General features: G+C 42.4%; 1 protein-coding gene across 1 annotated transcript in view; it reads left to right on the top strand.

Annotated features, from left to right (window-relative positions):
* Dnah11 (dynein axonemal heavy chain 11) overlaps positions 1–20583 on the top strand; it is a 278195-nt gene that overhangs the window by 126317 nt on the left and 131295 nt on the right. Inside the window, 6 exon segments of the mRNA XM_069996108.1 lie at positions 1934–2066; positions 3373–3500; positions 4526–4674; positions 7163–7313; positions 12411–12542; positions 18061–18234. Of these exon segments, the coding sequence (XP_069852209.1) occupies positions 1934–2066; positions 3373–3500; positions 4526–4674; positions 7163–7313; positions 12411–12542; positions 18061–18234 (867 nt within the window).

The following is a 20583-nucleotide window of genomic DNA, read 5'->3' as shown; positions in this document are numbered from 1 at the left end:
TGCTTTTGCGTGCTGCTTTAGACTTCCTTCAGTGAACCACATGGTGTGGGAGGGTTAGATTTGAGACAGCAATGTCACTGTTTGATTGGTTGATGGTGTTGGCTTCCAATTGGATGAGAGAAACTGAGCATTGTATTCACTTGGAGAAAGGAGCCCAAGATGGAGATGAACTGGTCCCGGAGCTGGTTATTTATCCACAAGTATAAGTGATGCCCCTCTAGTAATGCATTTACACCTGTATTCTTCAACCAAAGGTGAAAGTACCGAGTGGCAGGAATGAACTATGTGGTTGGCAAGCTTGTCTGGGTTCTCCCCACATTGATGAAAATTATTTTATCTTTTCCAAGTCATCCTAGACTCTCCTTCCCATATCATTAAGAAAAACAAACACAAATATTTGCCTTTGGTACTCCCTCAGAAATGTATCTCTCCATCGGGTCCAAATAAAAACATGGAAAGGAGGTGGTAAACCCCCATTTTTGAGGTCCCTATTATCTGCTGTGCCATGTGTGATGTGTGTGGTTTTCCCTGCACAATGATGATGTGCCATGGGTATTATTATGCCTCATTTTTAGTTCCCTGCTTGGTTTTGTTTGGCTTTTCTGACAGTCCTGGCAACATACTTATTTTCTTGGTTGGCAGATGGTAGATACAGAACTGCATACATTTCAATTCGGGATGCTTGGGTATAAACATGCTTCATAGCCAACAACTAAAAATAATCTGAATGAGTGTATGAGTTTTAGAGCATAGAATGGGTGTCTGGGTTTAGAACGTGCCAGGATTCAGAGTTGAACCAAAGGGGGGACCTATGGCCAAGGGAGGATCAGAATGGAGATGTTTCTGGTGAAGAATGTAATAATTGAAATATTAAAGTCGATAACTGATAGACCTATAATTATTTTTTTAAAGAAAGTTTCCGATGTAGGCCATGGCTCATGGAAGGATAAAATTAAATTCTATAATTTGTAGGAGATGAATGGTTTCTAAAAATATAAGCTAATATTCTGAAGGCATTTTTCTTCATCTCCTCTTTACCTAATGTATTCTGTTCAACATGAACTTTTAAGCTGATGAAATCAGGACCGTGTTATTCACCAACTTATTTTCATTTAGAAGGATTTGGCAGTTTCTTCTCCTCTGAAACCTTGCTGATTGGGCAGGTTGAGAACTATTTCAGACAAAAGCCATGAGTCTGGTGTGCCTGCCTGTAATCCCAAACATAAGTAGGAGGATCATGGTCTGAGGCAAGCTTGCCAGAAGACTCTATTTGACCCTATTTAACAAGTGGCATTTGGGACTGGATGTTGTTATGGAGAGCTGTCCAAGGCATTGTTGATGTTTAGCAGTGTGGCTGGTAGCCACCCAGTAGAAACCCCTCTTCCTCCAAGTCAGGACTGTCTCCTGGATCCCAAAGTGTTTCTGGATCCCAAAGCTGGGGCCTGTGGGTATCACTAGCATATCATTGGCATCACTTGTGATCTGTTATAGAATACACACTTCCAGTCTCACCCCACAAAATCAGAGGTTCTGAGTTTGGCTTGAGCAGTCTGTAATAATTCCCTCTGGGCAATTCTGATGGACCACCAGGGGGATAAGTGATGGGAATACTTCAGGCAGGGTGACTTTACAAATGGACACAGTGTCTATTTACATACTGGCCTTCACACCATCAATCTGGAGTAGAGAGTTACTTTCTCCAGTCTCAGTGGCTCAGAGTTGGGTGAGCTGATCCTGCCTCTCTCTGGTTTTTAAGGCTCAGCTTTTCAACGTGACAATGGAAGTCCCATGTCCCTTTTGGTCCAATCTTGACCTTCACACTCATGCCCACACCTAGTCCATAGTGAATACAGAAAACCCTTTGGAAATCTCTCCCTTTGTTTTTGGCATGTGTTAACATTAATTTTCTTGGCTTGCTCTTTGCTTTCCTCAGATACTGCGAACACTGAACCGAACCTATATGAACATGAAGCAGAAGCCGGTTTGGAATGACTTAAATCCCAAAGCCGTGACTGCAGATGAACTCTTTGGGGTCATACATCATGCCACCCGAGAATGGAAAGATGGCAAGTCATAGCTCTTCTTCTGATGAACTAAAACTTCCCTCTGTTCTCTCCAGAAAGCCATTTTTTTATATAAGCCAATTTCCATCTTCCTCACAGACTGACTGCTTATGTGTTGCGTTGTTAGTAATAGAACAGATCACAGCAATGAGACCGTGTTATAAATTGGAGCAAGGTTTCAGGTAGTAACTTGATTTGCATCAAACAGATCTAGCCTCCCAGCTGTATCATTTACGCATATCACTTAGAGCAGGGGGGCTCACAAACCAGGGGAAAAGTCAATCTGAACATTTCTAAAGTACCTGACAGATCACACCAATGAGGTTCACTTCACATAGGAATTGCTCTCCATATCAAGGACTGAAGCCAGTGGAGTGTGTTTTCTTGCCCCGAAGGATCAGGCTGAATACTCCTAATTCAGAAATATGAAATGCTCTGAAATCAGAATGATTTTGACAATAGGTATTGGATTTCAAAACACTCCAGATTCCTGACATGTTTAGATTAGGCATGTCCAACTGACAGAGTCTGTGCAAATATTCCCAAGTCCTTTGAAACCCCAAAAAATCTGAAATCAGAAGCACTTTTGGTCCCAAGGATTTGGGGCTTAGGGATACTCAACCTGTACTTGAGATAATCAGGCGATTTTGTTGAAATCACCATGACTACATTGCACAGTAAACTCTCACATCTCGGCATTGTCCTGAAGACCCTCCCCACCCTGATACCTGGCCCCCAACCTCACACAGATGCTGTAAGCTTTGTCTTCAGGATAAATACTGAATTCTGATTTATCCTATCTCCTGCCCCACAGAGGCCACCATGCTCCTGTTCTCCCTGCATTTCACATTCCATAAAGAAGTATGAGCATGGTCTATAGCACCCCCCCAACCCCTGCCCTCCAATGCACTGCCCATGAGAAAAAAAGGCAGTCAAGATAGGTGCCATTGGCTCATGCCTGTAATCCTAGCTACTCAAGAGGCTGAGATCCGAGGATCACAGTTCCAAGCCAGCCTAGGCAGAACAGTCCATAAGACTCTTATCTTCAATAAACTACCAAAAAAAGCCAAAAGTAGAGCTGTGGCTCAAGTGGTAGAGTGTTAGTCTAGAGCAAAAGAAGCTCGTGGACAGTGCCCAGGCCCTGCCCTGAATTCAAAGCCATAGGACTGGCAAAAAAGAAAAAAAGGCAACAAAATTGCTTTATTTAGTTAATAAAAGATCTGGCAAGAGGAAGAATGTATGTTTATTTTACAAGTACACAGCACTCAATTCCAGCATCTATCAGCATGATGCACTCTTTACTTTGTAGGTCTCTTCTCCTTCATCTTGCGAGAGCAAGCGAATCTCTTGCATGATGGACCCAAGTGGATAGTTCTGGATGGAGACATTGATCCCATGTGGATCGAGTCCCTGAACACTGTCATGGACGATAACAAGGTGAGGCAAGTTACAATGCTGGGTTTCACACCCAGTCTTGGCTATGTTCTGAGATCCACCCAGCTGTCAGCATTAATTCCAGTCTTTATGCATCAACCTGGAGTTCTTTTTGTCATCACTGCTTTAATCAATGGCATTCTCCTGATGCTCTCTTAATTTCATAGTTCAAGAATCTAAAGGATTACATACATTCTCCTTGTGTCTGGGAATTTAACCACCTTCAGTGAGAGTGGGATACATAGCAGAGGGTTTAGTTTGCACATCTGACCATTTTCTAAGAGCTAGGCACAAATGACACCTTATATGGTTTTTCATTAGATATAGAATAGTTGGACAATAATAAATATCTCGGTTGTTTAATAATTGCTGAGATTTATATATGGAGTTAAGTTGTTCCTAAGGCTGTACAAGTAGTGTTGAGATGTGTTCTGAACTATTCTGCTCTAGTTGATCTGGCATTTCTAGCAAAAAGAAAAAAGAAGAAGAAGAAATCAAGGTGATAACACAAGAGCTTGAGATACTCAATAAGCAACATGTGGTTCCTGGGGGATCAAGAGGGAGGAATAGGCAATGGAGTGGGGGGAGGGGGGTCCCTCCCAAACAGAACTACCAGCTGCACAACCTAGCAATAATCAGTGCTGTGCACACAAGGATATTACTCAATAGCAAAAATAGGTCTGGGTTTACAGACTCCTCTGAGTCCCACACTGCAGCTTATAACCGCTGGCCTGCAGTTCTAAAGGAATTCTTTCCTGTGGTCCCTAGCCCATATCTTATAATCCACTTATATTGGACTGAGTGATCATCACCACAGTTATTTAAAAGTAGCCCTACATACTCCACTTAGGGGATTTTATTCTTGAGGATGGATCAAATCATCTCAGGGATGAACTTAGACCCTGCTTCAGACCTGCTTGTCACCGGGGACAGGGTGCTCACAGCCGCTGGCACTCCGAGGGGGGTGGGGAGTTCACCAGAGTTCCTCCAGCTCCCCATGGCAGTGACCACCATGCCGCCCCACCCAGGTGCTGACCCTGGCCAGCAATGAGCGGGTGGCCCTCACGCCCTCCATGCGTCTTCTGTTTGAGATCCACCACTTGAGGACAGCCACCCCCGCCACTGTCTCCAGAGCGGGGATTCTCTATGTGAACCCACAAGATTTGGGCTGGAATCCGTGAGTATTTCTTTTCTGCTTATGAAGTTGAAAAAAGAAATGTACATAACATAAAATTCACCATTTAGTCGTTTTTGAGTGCCTTTGGGATCAAACATATACAGACGTGGTTGTATAAACATCACCCCTGTCCAGCCACAGAACTTCAACTTTTTCTACTGAAAGTGTTATCTATGAGGTAGCAATAGCCTATTCCTCCTACTCCTGAGCCCCTGGCAACTCTTCTTCTATCTCTTGCCCTGAAGTTGATTGCTCTAGTTACCCTGGATAAATAGAATCATAGTGCACTTGTCCTTTTGTGATGAGTTTTATTAACTTTGTGGACTGTCTTCAACATTTATGTTGTAGTACATGTCACAATCCCCTTTTCAAGGATGAATAATATTCCATTGTATGTATTTGCCATAATTGATTTGTCCATTAATCAGTAGCGAAAGAGAGATGTGATCTCCACACCATTGTCCTCCATCACTGACCCATAGATGCCCTCTCACATTCTCTCATACAACTAGACTGTCTCTATAAACCATTCCTCTTGGACTTTATTTATTTATTTATTTATTGTACTTTAATTAATTTATTTATTGTTGGTTGTGGGGCTTGAACTCTGGGCATGGTGCTGTCCCTCAGCTCTTCAGCTCAAGGCGATTGCTCTACCTGAGCCACAGCACCACTTCTGGTTTTTTGGTGGTTCATTGGAGATTAGTCTCATGGACTTTACTGCCCAGGCTGGCTTTGAATTGCATCCTCAAATCTCAGCCTCCTGAGTAGCTAGGATTACAGATGTGAGCCACCTGCATCTGGCTTGACAGTATACTATCAACAGTATATTATACCTATTTTAAAAAAAACCTATCATGCAGTCTTATGAAGAGCAGAGAGAGAGAGAGAGAGAGAAAGAGAGAGAGAGAGAGAGAGAGAGAGAGAGAGAGAGAGCTTTTTATTTTTTTTTATTTTTTATTTTTTGGGTCCGGTCATGGGGCCTGAACTCTGGGCCTGGGCGCTGTCCCTCAGCTCTTCAGCTCAAGGCTAGCACTCTACCACTTGAGCCACAGCGCCACTTCCGGCTTTTTCTTTTTGCTTATGTGGTGCTGAGGAATCGAACCCAGGGCCTCTGGCATGCAAGGCATGCGCTCTACCACTGAGCCACCTTCCCAGCCCCCGAGAGAGCTTTTTAAAATAATCATCTTCCATTAACTTTTTCTGATACCTAAAATACAAAATCTGATTTTCTCAAAACGCAGTATAGCCCCAATGTGAAGGCGCACTCCTGCAATCCCAGCTACTCAGAGGAAGTAGATCATATTCAAGGGCAGCCCAGTCAAAAGTTAATGAGACACCATCATCTCAATAAGCCAGAAATGGTGCTCTATGCCTGAAACCCTATCTGTTCAAGAAAACATAGGAAGATTATAGACTGAGGTTAGCCCTGGACAAAAATATGAGACCCAATTAGTAAAACAACTTGAATGCAAACCAAAAATGTCTGGAGGGTGTGACTAAAGAAGGAGAGTACCTACCGAGCAAAACCCCAGAAAATCCAAGAAAAGACAAGCCCCAGCATTGCTGGAACCGCTCTACATTCTGGTTGTTAAGTGTACTTATTATCAGTGCTTCCTACTTAATCAGAACTTTGAGTGATTACTTTTCATTTAGCTCTGAATTATTGGTAAGTAGCTCCCTAGTATATTAGTTGGTATATCAAATTAATATTTTATAGGCTTTCAACTTATACAGACAGGCTTTCTACTTAGGGCACAGGACACCATTGCAGGGCCCTGGGTTGTAAACATTTATCAGTGATCAAGTTGGTGTCATGAGGAGTCCAGTGGAGAAGGAAGACATTTGAGATGATGGTCTCTATGGGGTTTTTACCTCTGTATTCGTAATTCCTTTCTCGTTCCTAAATAATGGATGCCACAATGAATCAAGATAAATGCCTCCCCCAGGAACATGGACAGGTACAATCTATGCTATTTCCAGGGCTCAGAGATGGCCTCTTATGCTCTATATCTCTGCCTGCTAAGCATTCGCAAGAATTTCTTTTATCTTTTCATTAAGGAAAACATAGCCATGAAGACAGTTTTTCAAGGGACTACTTGCACCAGTGGGCCACGCCTTCATCCTAGCTACTCATGAGGCTGAGATCAGAGGATCTTGGTTCAAAGGCAATCCAGGCAGGAAACTTCATGAGACACTTATCTACAATTAACCAAAATGCCAGATAGAAGTAGACTCAAGTGGAAGAGTGACAGCCTTGAGCAAAAAAAAAAGAAAAAGAAAAAAAAGCGAAGGGATGGTCCCCACACCTGAGTTTGAGTTCTAGCACTGGCACAAAAGAATAAAAATAAAAATATTTGCTGCTTGAAAAGTTGAGTGAACCCATGGCCCAAGGCTCTGCAAGCTATGTAGTATGAGCTGTGGATGTGGCGAAGTTCTGCTTGTCAAGCCCCATGTTCTGTAAAATAGTCTGTGTGTTGCTTTTCAGATATGTGACCAGCTGGATAGATAAGAGGCGACACCAATCAGAAAAGGCCAACTTAACCATTCTTTTTGATAAATACATCCCCGCGTGCTTGGATAAGCTGAGAAGCAGCTTCAAGGCCATCACCACAATCCCAGAGAGTAGCCTGCTGCAGGTTCGTCCAGTGATACTATCCTACATGCTAATCCTGGTGGGGCTTGACCAAGGCAACACAAGGGTTCACTTGCTGAAAGGAGATGGAAAGAAGCTGGGAATGGTGTCAAACACTTGTAATCCCAACTACTCAGGAGGTGAAGATTGGGAGGTTAAAGGTTCAAGGCCTGTCTTAACGTGGTACATGTCTATAATCTCAGCTATGCAGGACATTGGATGTAGGAGAAACTCAAACTCAGGCTGGTCAGGCAAGTAAAATAAAATGCTGCTCCCAAAATAGCTAAAGCAAACAGGGCCGGAGACATGGTTCTCTTGGTAGAGCATCTGTCTACAAAGCATGAGACTATGAATTCAAATCCCAGTACTGCCACAAGAGAGAGAGTCAAGGAAGGGGGGGGGGAGGACAAAAAGGGAGAGGGGAGGGAGAAGCATGGAGGAGAAAGGGAGAGAGGGAGTGGGGAGGGAAAATTGTTAGTTTGTTCCAACCCTCCTGTCTCAGCCCTCCTATTACTTGGACTCTTGCAAACTTCAAGCACACTATCAGATCACATCATTTGGGTTCTGTGAATTAGGACTAACACCATATTGTATTCATTTTTCTGTCCCCCCAATGATTTATATTGTTCCAAGCCTTCAGCAGGTACCAAATAGGTGTTGGAGGAATCACTATGTCCTTCTGAGTATTCTGGAATAGAATGGGAATACCATTACTAAAGCCATTTCTTTTTCTAGCCCTTGCCCAGCAAGGGTACTCAGTGTGTATATGAGTAAAAAGGAATCTGTGCAATTAGATGCTGGCCCAATTGTAAGAAAACATCTCTGCATTCTGCCGCACAGGTCCCCTACCCACAAGCTTCCTATTCTACATAGTCCTCAAGGCATGTCCCTGTGTGTGAAGAATGCAGAAAAGTCCAGCACTCATTCTTGCTCTGGTCCTCCCCATGAGGCAGCCGAGAGGAGTGAAGGTTTTGTGGCCTGTTGTCATAGAAGCAAATGGAAATAATTGAGAAAACACAGAAAGGAAATGGGGAATCACAATGGAAGCATGAAGAAGAAAAGAAACTGACCTTAACCCTCACAGTCCTCCAAGTTTACAAAAAGATTTCCCCTCTGAGACCCTTGCTTTTTCCTGTAGGAGTAAATTGGCTTCTGTGTACTTTGTTACCATTAAGTAACTATGTGACCAAATTTGTTGGAAGCAAAATTAGAAAGAGTCAAGTATAATAGGAAAGGAAAGTTCAGGTTTTGGTGGGGGGGGGGAGAGTAATTCACACACCAATTAAAGTAAACGATAGTATTCAGCAGTAATTATCTGAGGTATAATTTATTTCTGAAAGCAGGTCTGAATTTATTCATAATGAATTAATTATGGGGTTAGTCTAATTAGACTTCCTCTGGTGTAAGACTTGCAAACGCCTGCTCAAGTTCTTCCTCGAGTTGTCTTGTGTGTTTGTGTGATTCTTTGAGGGGTGTGAACTTTTTCATTCAAGAATAGTGTGAAAAATAGGTCAGTAGGAATTAATATGACTTTTGCTCTCCCTAGTAGTCAGAAAAAGCATTTAATTTTGATCTCCTTTCAAGCTGCTGTTTTGTAAAGGCAGTCTGTTGTCTGTATTTCCTTGTTAAGTACAGGAATTTGAAGCCAAGATGATTGTAAAAAGGAGTAATTCACAGTGACTACCTTAAGAATGAATGCACTGTTCCCCTGTATAGGAAACTTCTTTTCTTGACCTTTGTAAAGTATAGGAACTCTTTCAGGTTTTAACTATGGCTTTAGTCATTGTTGACTCAGACCCCAGAGTGTTTTTTAAGTACTGGGAGAGAAAAGAGAATTGTAAAGCTTATTGGAGTGTTTATCTCCTAACATTCCATTGAGACCCTTTGGTCTTTTTGGTCTTTTATTGATTTATTTTTTTGTCCTTTGAGGGGTTGGAACTTGGGTCTCTGAGCTCTTCTGCTCAAGGCTAGTGCTCTACCACTTTGATCCACATTGCTGGTTTTCTGGTGGTTAATTGGAGATAAGAGTCTCTTATGGACTTTCCTGCCCAGGCTGGCTTGGAACTGCAATCCTTAGTTCTCAGCCTCCTGAGTAGCTAGGATTACAGGCATATTAGTTTAAATATTCCCCAGAGCAACATGGTTTATCCTTAACAAACAACAAATACATCTTCAGGACTTTGCACTATTTTCTTGTGTGTGTGTGTGTGTGTGTGTGTGTGTGTGTGTGTGTGTGTGTGTGTGTGTGTATGCACATGCGTGTACATGTTGCTACAGGGGCTTGAACTCAGGATCTTGTGATTTTGCTTGGCTTTCTTGCTCAGCATTAAGCTCTACCATTTGATTAGCTGTTTTGCTGATTAAGTGGACATGAGTCTCATGAAGATCTAGATTCTGCCTATGAAAAACCTCTTATATTTGTCTTTCCAAATTTATCTTTCTGGTTTAGGCAGTGGAGGTGTGGGTTAAGTGATGGAGCACTAGCTAGACTAAAAATGCCAAGCAAGAGAATGAGGCCCTGAATTGAAGCCTCAGTGTCAGCACAGGCACATGCACATGCATGCGCGTGCGCGCGCCCACACACACACACACACACGCACACACACACACACACACACACACACACACACACGCCTGGCTTAAAATGATGATCTCCAGTTCTATCCAGTTCCCAAATGACATAATTTCATTTTTCTTTATGACTGAATAATATCACATTATCTATAAATACCATACTTTATTTAGCCATCCATCAGTTGATGAGCACTTAGGCTAACTATAAAAGTGGCTATTGTGAATTATACTGCAATAATCATAGGTGTGCAGGTTTAAAAAAAAGTCCTCAGATCCAAGCCTCCTGACTGTGATTATAGATATGAGACTCCGGTGCCCAGGCCAATGCAGTACTTTTCTTGATAACAAGCTGGTAAGTTTTACTAAAAGACTATGTCATATTACCACACTGGCACCATATAAGGTAACAGAACTAAGTCACTTCATTAGCTGGGCGCCAGTGGCTCACACCTGTAATTCTATCTACTCAGGAGGCTGAGATCTGAGGATCAAGGTTCAAAGCTAGCCAGGGAAAGAAAGTCCATGTGGCTTTTATCTCCAATAAATCACTAGAAAACCAGAAGTGGTGCTGTGGCTCAAGTGGTAGAACGCTTGCCTTAAGCTGAAGAGCGCAGGGACAGCTCCCAAGCCCAGAGTTCAAACCCCATGACCAACAACAACAACAACAAAATCATTATTTTCATGGAAACTATTCCCATCTCTCCTGGCTAGAAAATAAAGGCACCCACACAGTTCAATGTGGGACGTTATGAAGATCTAGAGTCTCCTCCAGCTACAGGGCAAGAGTATATTGTGAACTTATGTCTGTGACTGTGGTAATTAAGGAGAAATGGTTTTGTGTTGTTACTTGTTGGAATCTCCCATGGTAAGAACCCTGCCACAATCATACCTCAGTCTTGCCAAGATTACGATGAACATGAGTTGTTAGGACAGCACAGAGCAGGGCCATTTCTCCTACAGGGGATGAGGGTTAAGTTCCTGATGAGCATTGCCTCCAAGGTGAAATTTTGTGTGATGTTCAACTATGTCAGAGGTTAGGAGGTGCCAGTCCAACTTTCTAAATATATGGTAAGAGGTAGGGAAAAATGGCTGTCCCAGTCCTAATGGAAGTAGATTACCATCTGGTAGAATCTTAGCTATGCCAAAGCTACCATGAAGCAGCATTCATGAGGAAAGATGTCTTCAGGATGGCTTTAAGTGAGAAAGTAAATTTCTTTTGACATAAAGTAATTTCTTGTTGACACAAAGTGAATAGGGATAAATATTTTCTTGTGTGGGCATGTGCATATGTGTGTGTGCAGATGCATCATATTAGGGCTTGAACTCAGGGCCTGGTTGCTGTTCCTGAGTTCTTTTACTCAAGGCTAGTGCCCTACCACTTAAGACACACTTCCACTTCTAGCTTTTTTTTTTTTTGTAGTAAATTGAAGATAAGAGCCTTATAGACTATCCTATCCCAAGTGGCTTCAAACCAAGATCTTCAGATCTCAGCCTCTTGAGTAGCTGGGATTATAGGCATGATCCATTGGCACACAGCTGAATATTCTTTTTTGTTCTTTTTTCTTCTGTATATTTCTTGTTTACCCAGTGATTGTTATTTCAGCTATTTAATTTTTTTGCAAATACGTACATAGTCTTTTGTTTTTTTTCCAGTCCTGGGACTTGAACTCAGGACCTGTGCAGGTCCTTGAGCTTCTTTTTGCTCAAGGCTAATGCTTTACCACTTGAGCCTACAAGCACCACTTTTGGCTTTTTCTGAGTAACATATTGGAGATAAGAGTGTCATAGACTTTCCTGCTTGGGTTAGCTTCTGTGATCCTCAGTTCTTAGCCTCCTGAGTAGCTAGGATTAAAGGAGTGAAGCACTAGAGCCTGGCCTCTATAGTTTTTATTTTTATCAGGTATGACCTTTATGGAAGTCATTTGCAATGATAGAAACAAATCTTTCATTTTCATGTTACCAAGAATGGTGATGCATGCCTGTAATCTAGGAGGACTGTAAATTCAAGGCCAGGCCTGGCTATATAGTGAGAACCTGTGTCTAGCAAACAGAAATTAACAAGTAAACAACCAAAAAATAGTTTGCTAGTACTCATATAGGTTCAAAGTGATGGATTTTGGTACTATCGACTTTGATACCCAAAGTGGTCATCTTTGTCTCTTCTAATATAGCAAATTTGCAAAATTTTGTGAAGTTGTATCATCTCCTAAAGTGCAGTTGACAAAAAAAATTGTGTGATAGGGCATGATGGCTTACCTCTGTAATCCTAGCTACTCTGGAGGCGGAGACTTGAGGATCAGGGTTTGCAGCCAGCCCAGCCAGGAAAGTCTGTGAGACTTTTAGCTCCAATTAACCAGCAAAAAGCTAGAAGTGGAGCTTTTTCTCAAGTGGTAGAGCCCTAGCCCTTGAGCAAAAAAGCTCAGGGACAATGTCAGGTACTGGATTCAAGCGCTCCCCTACTTTGAATATACTGCATATTTTAAAAGCTGACATGGTTCCACAATGATGTCTTTGTTTTTATTTATAGACTATTTGTGCACTTTTGGAGTGTCTGCTGACTCCTGAAAATGTCCCTCCTGACAGCCCAAAGGAGGTCTATGAAGCCTACTTTGTCTTCACCTGCATCTGGGCATTTGGAGGTGCACTGCCCCAGGACCAGGTAGCCCCAAAACTGGCTTACCCAACTGGTAGTTCTGGGTTGGAGCTTATAATATACAATCAAGTCTTACTATTACGTGATGGTAAATGTCTGCTGCTTCTCCTGTTCTCTCCTGAGCCTGGGCATCATGCACACAGTCCCACACTGTTGATAGTTGTCACCTTGGATACCAGGGCTGCATGCATAGCTGTCAGTCCATGCCCTCCCTCTGGAGCATCACCTTTGATCTTCAAGGCCCATCCCAGGGCACCCAACATGTACCTGTTCCTCTGCCCCACACCCAGCCTTACCCTCTCCTTATCCTGTCCTTCACCCCCAGGGGCACATTCTTCCCTTCTGCTCTGGATAAAATCCTGGGGCATTGCTTCTGCTTCCCTTTATACCTTTTATTCCTATATACATGGTTTCAGACACTTCTTTTTGAGTTAACATACATTTATAACATAAGAAGGTTTCATTGTGATAAGTCCATACATGTACGCAGTGTACTTTGAACGAACTCATTCACTTTACCATATTCTCATTGCTTCTCTCCCACCCTTTTCAAATTGCATTGGGTGAATTGCATTATTATATATAATGTTAATACATAATATACTTATATATTTCATTATATATTGTATTAGTATATTATATATGCTATATATACACACACATACATACATGGAAGAACATTATCATGCCACTCAGTATTCCCCCATTTCCCTTCTCCCCTCCCACTGATCCTCTCCTATACTGTCCCTCCTTTTATGTGCATGTCCCATTGTCAACTGTTTCCATCATCAGTCTCACAAAGTAGCTGTTGAGTCTGTCCTCTCATAACCTCTACAGCTTTAATTCAGGAGAGGAGCATCTTAGAGGACCTGGGCTCTCACAATGTCTTAGTCTGCTCAAGCAGTGATTCCAGATACCATAGATGAGGAGACTTCAACAACAGAAATGTGATTCTCATCATGCTGAGACTTGAAGGCCAGGATGGGGTGGGGGGGCTGGTATGAGGTGCCAGCAAGTGTGGGTTCTGGTGAGAATGGCCTTTCTTGCACATGGCCTCTTCCTCACCGGGCCCACACACAGAGAGGGAACCAGCCCTCTCTCTGGTTTCTTCTCATAATGGTGCTCCATCCATCATGATGATCCACCATCATAGCTTCTTCCCAGTCATCCCCCTCCGGTGCTGTTCATTGGCGTGGAGCTTCCATGCATGGCCTTGTGAGTTGGAGCTGTGTTCCAGAGCATAATGTAGTCTTCAAATGGCTGTCCCTGCCTCCAGCTACTGCTGCTTAGTTCTTCTCCCAGACTGTTCCCAAGTGGCCAATGGTGACCCCAATCAACCCAGGTGGGACCATTGCTCTTTTTGTTTTGCTAGTCCTGGGGCTTGAACTTAGGGCCTGGGTGCTGTTCCTGAGCTGCTTTTTCTCAAGGTTAGTGCTCTAGCACTTGAGCTACGGCTCTACTTCTGGCTTTTTCTATGATTAATTGGAGATAAGAGTCTCATGACCTTTCCTGCCTAGGTTGGCTTTGAACCATGATCCTCAGATCTCAGCTTCCTGAGTAGCTAGAATTATAGGTGTGAGCCACCGGCACTCAGTGGGGCCTTTGCTTTTCATGGCTCTTTTCTTCAGCTTGCAGGGCATTTCCATGGCTTCTGATGTGAGGAAAACACTTGAAAAGCTTGTATACATTCAGATACACACATAAACATGCATACTTACATACACATATATGCACACTCATCTTGCCCACACATGTATAAACATATACACACATTATATGCCCACGTACATATTCACATACATACCTACACACACATATGTATACACACTCATACTCCCATATACTCACATATGCATAATCATACACACTCATGTGCACACACACTCAACACACTCAGTTACACACTTAGATACATGTACACTCATATGAACCCATATACATGCACATAGCATGAATACACACTCATACACATTCACACATATATACACTTAAATGCACATTCATGTATGTATACACATATTTACATGCACTGACATGCATACAAACACACAGACACAAGGTAAGAAATGGATCCAATTCTTACCATTCACCTGAAGCTGTAGATTTGCCTCATGCAGTTCCTATAATGATTTTTTTTCCCAAGTATCCTCATTGTGTGGATGACACCAAGCTCAGTGTGGTAACAGAACTGTTCCCCTGGTGGGAAATAGGGCAGGAAAGTTCCCACCTTCGTTTGTGCTCCAAAGGCCTCACCTCAGTCTGACCTCAGCATCCCTTGTCACCATAGTGTCCCCAAATGGCTGCCCTCTTTAAGTTAAGAACAAATAGCATATATTTTACACAGAGATCACAGCCCTCCAATAACTTTCCAGGTATAAATACAGAATGTCCTCAGAAGGCATCACAACCATGAGTGGCTCGTATTTCGCTGGGTCATTGCTCTGGAGTCCAAAATAAGTGGCTGATGTGGTCTATGGGTCAGTTCTGCCTCTGGTCACTAGGTTATCATAGCTCATATCTATAAATACACATGGCCACCTCATGGCCTCATGGATCTTATTTCAGCCCGTGTCAGAAGTCAGATGCCCTCCTATGAGCTGCACAGATATCTGCAGAGCAGCTACTGCTCCTGCTTGGAAGGAGAGTCAAGTGTGAGTAGCTTTTCCTGAAGGCATGGTTTATATAGGTGCAGGTCTCTTCTTCACAGAGGCCAGGGTTGGATTCACCCCACTACCACCATATCATGGCTTTTCTTGCAGTGTCTTTTACAAGGTTTCTCGTAGTCCAAGCCTGGAAATCAGGAAAGATGTGGACAGTTGAGACTATTCCCCTCTAGATGTAATTCCTGGGCTGGGATGATGGCTCAGTGGTAGAGTGCTTGCCTCGCATGCATGAGGCCTTGGGTTGGATTCCTCAGCACCACATAAACAGAAAAAGCTGGAAATAGTGCTGTGGCTCAAGTGGTAGAGTGCTAGCCTTGAAGCTGAAGAGCTGAAGGACAGTGCCCAGGCTCTGAGTTCAAACCCCACAACCGACCAAAAAAAAAAAAAATCTATGGATGTAATTCCTCTGCTACCTCCCAGTGTTTCCTAATCTTTCCAGTTTCTTGCCCCCAGCAGCCCTACACTCAGTTACTTAAGCTGGGCAAAACCAGTTCCTTCCACTCCCATCTACTCTTGCTGCATTAATACTAATTTTATCAGAGGGGTTAGGAACATGAATGGAAAAAGACTCAAGAAATGGCCGGCAGACTGCCATTTAAGTCAGCAAAACAAGTTCTTAAGGAATGTGCTTAGGGCCTTACAAAGGCCATATTATTCAACCTTCAAAAACAATATGAACCTATATGGCTACTGCTGTTCTTCTTTTAGAAATAAGGAGTGAAAGCATAGTTAAGTAACTTATCCTGCTAAAGGGCACATAGCTAACCAGTGCCTGAGCCGGGTTCAAACTGGTGGGCTCAGGATTTTGCAAATGAATGTCCCAGGCCATTAAAAACAATCTCCAGAGTGCACCTACCCACTCTTCCTGAGTGCCATTGTTTCTTACTTGGCTTCTGAAGTTGCCTCCATTTGTCCCAGGATTTACTATCCACTTAGCACTCAGTGATTTCTTAAAATATAAATTGAGTCACATGATTTATCTACAATACAGGTATCCAAAATTCAGGTTCCTATTGCTTTAATTCTAATAAAGTAGGGGTTCATTGATGATGATGCATCATACTCATAAATTGATAATGTTGTTCAACTAGATAATAAGAAAACAAAAGTTACAATTAAACATTGTCATATTATTTACAAGTATCTGGGTCTGACCCTACCTATTTTTCCCTACCCCAGTGGCACTGTCCAGTGTCTTGAACACATAAAGTTCTTACAGATCACAGGTGGGGCTCTTTCTGGTGTTGTCTCCTCCCTGATCTGAAGGTTGCTACCTTGAATGTGGCCTGCCTTAAAGCAGGTCACCCCTGTGACTCTCAATCATTGGCAATTTCTACCAAGGCAGCGAGGCTTGGCGTTTTATTTTGAATGAATTGAGGAATCAGGAACTTGTCACCAAACTTTTTTTGGTGAGGTAGTTTTCAGGTGAAGCAATTTTTTTTCTGTTCAAACAACAGGAAATACTTCTTTTTATTATCACTGTGGTATTTTGTTGAAAACAATTACCACTCTTTTTTATTCATTTTAATGTAGTCTATTTTACTGTGATAATAGATATTTGAGAGAACACATTTTGTTTTTATGGACCTGATTGTTAAACTTGATTTTGTTACATATTTTATGTTTTTATAGAGATATTTATATATACATATATATATATAATTTTAATTCTCATCCAATTTCTTTGTAAAAGCGTGTATTGGGGAACATGAGATCTGAAGTCTGGCAGTAGACACACATGATAGTTCTAGGGTTTACCAAAATCTACTAGGCCAGGCCATCCTATGGGGTTAAAAAGGTTTTCATTCATTCTGGTACTCAGAAACTGTTTTTCTTGCTCTATGTTTCTAACATCCTAATCTAGCAACAGGGAGTTTGAACTGTTGTTAGGTAAGATCCAGGGCCTCCCAGTTCAGAGAGCATGTGTGCTGCCTCTGTACATCTTCTGGGGACAGGATTTGGTCTTGGTAGACATTTCAGCCAGATGTTTCGGCTTCATCCAGGTGGAAGCCAAACCTTTACCTTTCTCCATCTCCTTTTCTGTGTGGGGATCCAGGTTTAGAATGTTTTTGTAGTAATTTCTAGGAGGGATGAACTTTGGTGGCTACTCAGGAGGCTGAGATCTGAGGATGGAGATTTACAACCAGTCCAAACAGGAAAGTCTATGAGACTTTTGTCTTCAATTAATCACCAAAAAGCCAGAAATGGATCTGTGACTCAAGTGGTAAGTAAGCACCAGCCTTCAGCAAAAAAAAAAAAAAAAAAAAGCCTAGAGACAGCACCTAGGCCCTGAGGACTGGCACACACACACACAGGGCCCGGATGCCATGAACTTGGAATAGAGCACAGTATTGAATAATATTACCAGTCTTGCTAATGATATTGCCAGTCCTCTTATTGTCCTCATTTTTCCACCAGTTGCTACAAACCTTGGTAGAAATGAGCACCAACATAGATAACCACTGTGTTTCTTGGTACAAAAATTTGTGTCATGGCATTGTTAGATTGGAAACCTGAGAGATGATCAAAGGCCCAACTTTACCTTGGTTACATGTGAATAACTATGCCTCTACACATGTACCTCATGGCTGTAGGCCAATTACAGGTCAACCTATATGGTAGGATTGCTCACTACAACTATCTGTCTGTCTATCTGTCTAGCTATCTATATCTGTTTGTCTGTTTGTCTGTCTGTCTAGCCATCCAGCCATCCATCTATCCATCGTCTTCTGTCTGGTGACTTCCTCAACTCCATATCTGGGGTTTCATTTGTGATTTGGCTCTGCACCAGGGTTTGGAGATTTCATGTGATTTTCCAGTTACTTTTAGTGTACAATAAGGGTTTCTCTTGGTCCCTTTAGCTCTTCAATTGTCAAGCTGACTTCAGTCGGTGGTGGCATAAAGAGATGAGAGCTGTGAAGTTTCCATCCCAGGGAACCATCTTTGATTACTATCTGGACCACGAGACCAAGAAATTCTTGCCTTGGGCTGACACAGTTCCCCAATTCACTATGGATGCAGATGCACCTCTACAGGTAGGTGTGTGGAATCATGCCAATTTGAGCCTTTGTTTCAGAACGGTTGACCTTCATTCTTACCAAATGGAGGTAAGATCCAGGGCCTCCCAGTCCAGAAAGCAAATGCTTGGTGAGCTGGCTTATATTTTTGCAATCTTTTCTTTCTCTTAATTCTGTGGTAACTTTTTTCTTTATGTTTTCCTGGAAACTTCATGAGTTGGGAAAATTGGAGGCATCATTAAGTTAATTCACTGATTATTGTTTCTGAGCTTCTGTAAATTTCTTAGCACTTTTCACTTACAACTTCCTTCTTTGACTCCAACCCTAGATTTCCAAGGCAGAAATGGCCAACCTTCTTTATTGTTTCTCTCCATAGACTGATTCTCCACCTACCTTTCTCTTAGAGTGAATTACTCTTTGTTGTCTTATTCTGCTGTAATATTACTTCCTGTTTATTATATTTATTTCTAAAAATCATTATTTGCTCATACCATAGCTTGAAATCAGGACCCCAAGCTCTTACCTGACTTATTTGCTCATGGCTGGCTCTCTACCACTTAAGTCATGCCTCCAGTTTTGCCTTTTGCTGGTTATGGATGACTATGGACTATATCTACTAAGTCTCAACTTCCTGGGTAGAAGTACAGGCATGAACTACCAGCACTCAGCTATCAAAATCATTTTTATTGATTTTGAACTTGTTATTTCAAATATAACTATGTAAACAGGGTGTAGATGATTTCTTCTATATCTGCAACCAGCCAGCCAGTGTCCAATAACAGAAAACCCGCAGCATGTATTTCCTTCAGCTGGGACTAGAAGCTAAAACTGGATACCACAAACAGGCAGTTACTTATTCACCATGAGTCTAGAAGTCCAGGTTCAAAGTGTTGGTGGGTTGGGTTCATTCTGAGGGCTATGAGGCCCTCCCTCTTAGCTGCTGGTGTTTCCCTACAATCTTGGTGTTCTTGGCTTATGGTAGCCTGACTCCAGTCTTCACCTAATATTTTTCCTAGGTGTGTCGCTGTATCCAAATCTGTCTCCTCTGCATACATTAGTTTGCTAATATAATGCACTGAGTGGCTCAAACAATAGAAACATATTCTAGCATAGTTCTGGAGGCTGTAAATCCGGGACTGAGGTGTTGGCAGTCATCCTGTCCTGAGGTCTCTCTTCTTGGCTTACAAGAAGTGGCGCCTCTTGCTGTGTCCCACATGGTTTTTTCTGTTTGTGACTCCTTGACTACTACCTCCTTCTGTGCCCCAATTTTCTCTTCTCACAAGGCCATCAGTTACATTGAATGAGGTCCAATCCTAGTGGCCTCATTTTAACTTGGGCTTCTCTTAAACACTCTGTTTCCAAATACACATACTAGAGTACTGGGGGTTAAGGCTTCAGCATAGGAATTTTAGAAATGACAAAACTCAGCTTATAAACACTCTGCCCCCTGGACTTTCTAGATCCTATGTCCTTCTAACATGTAAAATTCACTCACTTGTCCAGCTGGCCAAAAGTCTTAACCCATTCCACCATCCATTTCAAGTTCTAAATCAATATGCACTATCATATATCAAGTGTTTTGAGACAGAAGTGTTTCCCAACCTTAAAACCAGAGAAGTTATCTCTTACAAAATAAAAATACTGTGGGGGGACAGCAGTAGGATAGACTTTTTATTCGAAACAGGAGAAAACAGAAAGTGCCCACCTGACCTCAAATTTCAAAGTCTAGCAAGGAAAATTCAATTTGATCATTACTATTTAAGAATAATCCTCTTTGGCTTCGTGCTGTTCTCTGGGCCCACTGAGGTGGCAGTGTTGTCCCTTCAGTTCAGTGTTGACAACTTAAATGCAGTTTGTCCCTGAATTGGCAACTGCACCCCCATGGTCCCACTCAGTGGTCCTGGCTCTGAGGCATGGGGTGGTAGCGTCCTGGCACACTGAGATCACAGCCATGTCTTACTCTCCAGAACTAAGGAGAAGACAGCTTCGTCCTGTGCCTTGTGGGCCCATGGTAACAGTGGTAGCTCTTTTCATCTTTCAGTTGCCTAGGCAGTCATTTTTCTCTTTTCTTAAAAGATAACATGTTTGCAAACATGTCTTGTTTTATAGAATCCAAAAAGTCTTACATCCCTGCTTCATTCCATCCATCCTGCCTCTATCCCTCTATTGAGGGACTGGGGTCCCTAAATCCCCTTCAAGGGCTAAGGACTAAGGACGTACCCTAAGAATTTCCTTCCAGGCCCTACCTCCTTATTCAAGGTTCTAGTACCATCTAACACTGCCACAGTGGGGACCAAGCCTTTAGCACAAGGCCCTTTGGGGGAGTCATTCACCTAAACTTCACTAAGTGAACTGGGTCAAACAGTG

This window comes from Dipodomys merriami, unplaced genomic scaffold (assembly GCF_024711535.1).
Source record: "Dipodomys merriami isolate MVZ:Mamm:240054 unplaced genomic scaffold, mDipMer1.0.p SCAF_5, whole genome shotgun sequence".
Classification (NCBI taxonomy): Eukaryota; Metazoa; Chordata; class Mammalia; order Rodentia; family Heteromyidae; genus Dipodomys; species Dipodomys merriami.
Note: the sequence above shows the minus strand (reverse complement) of the source record. Positions and strands in the feature narration are given on the sequence as shown.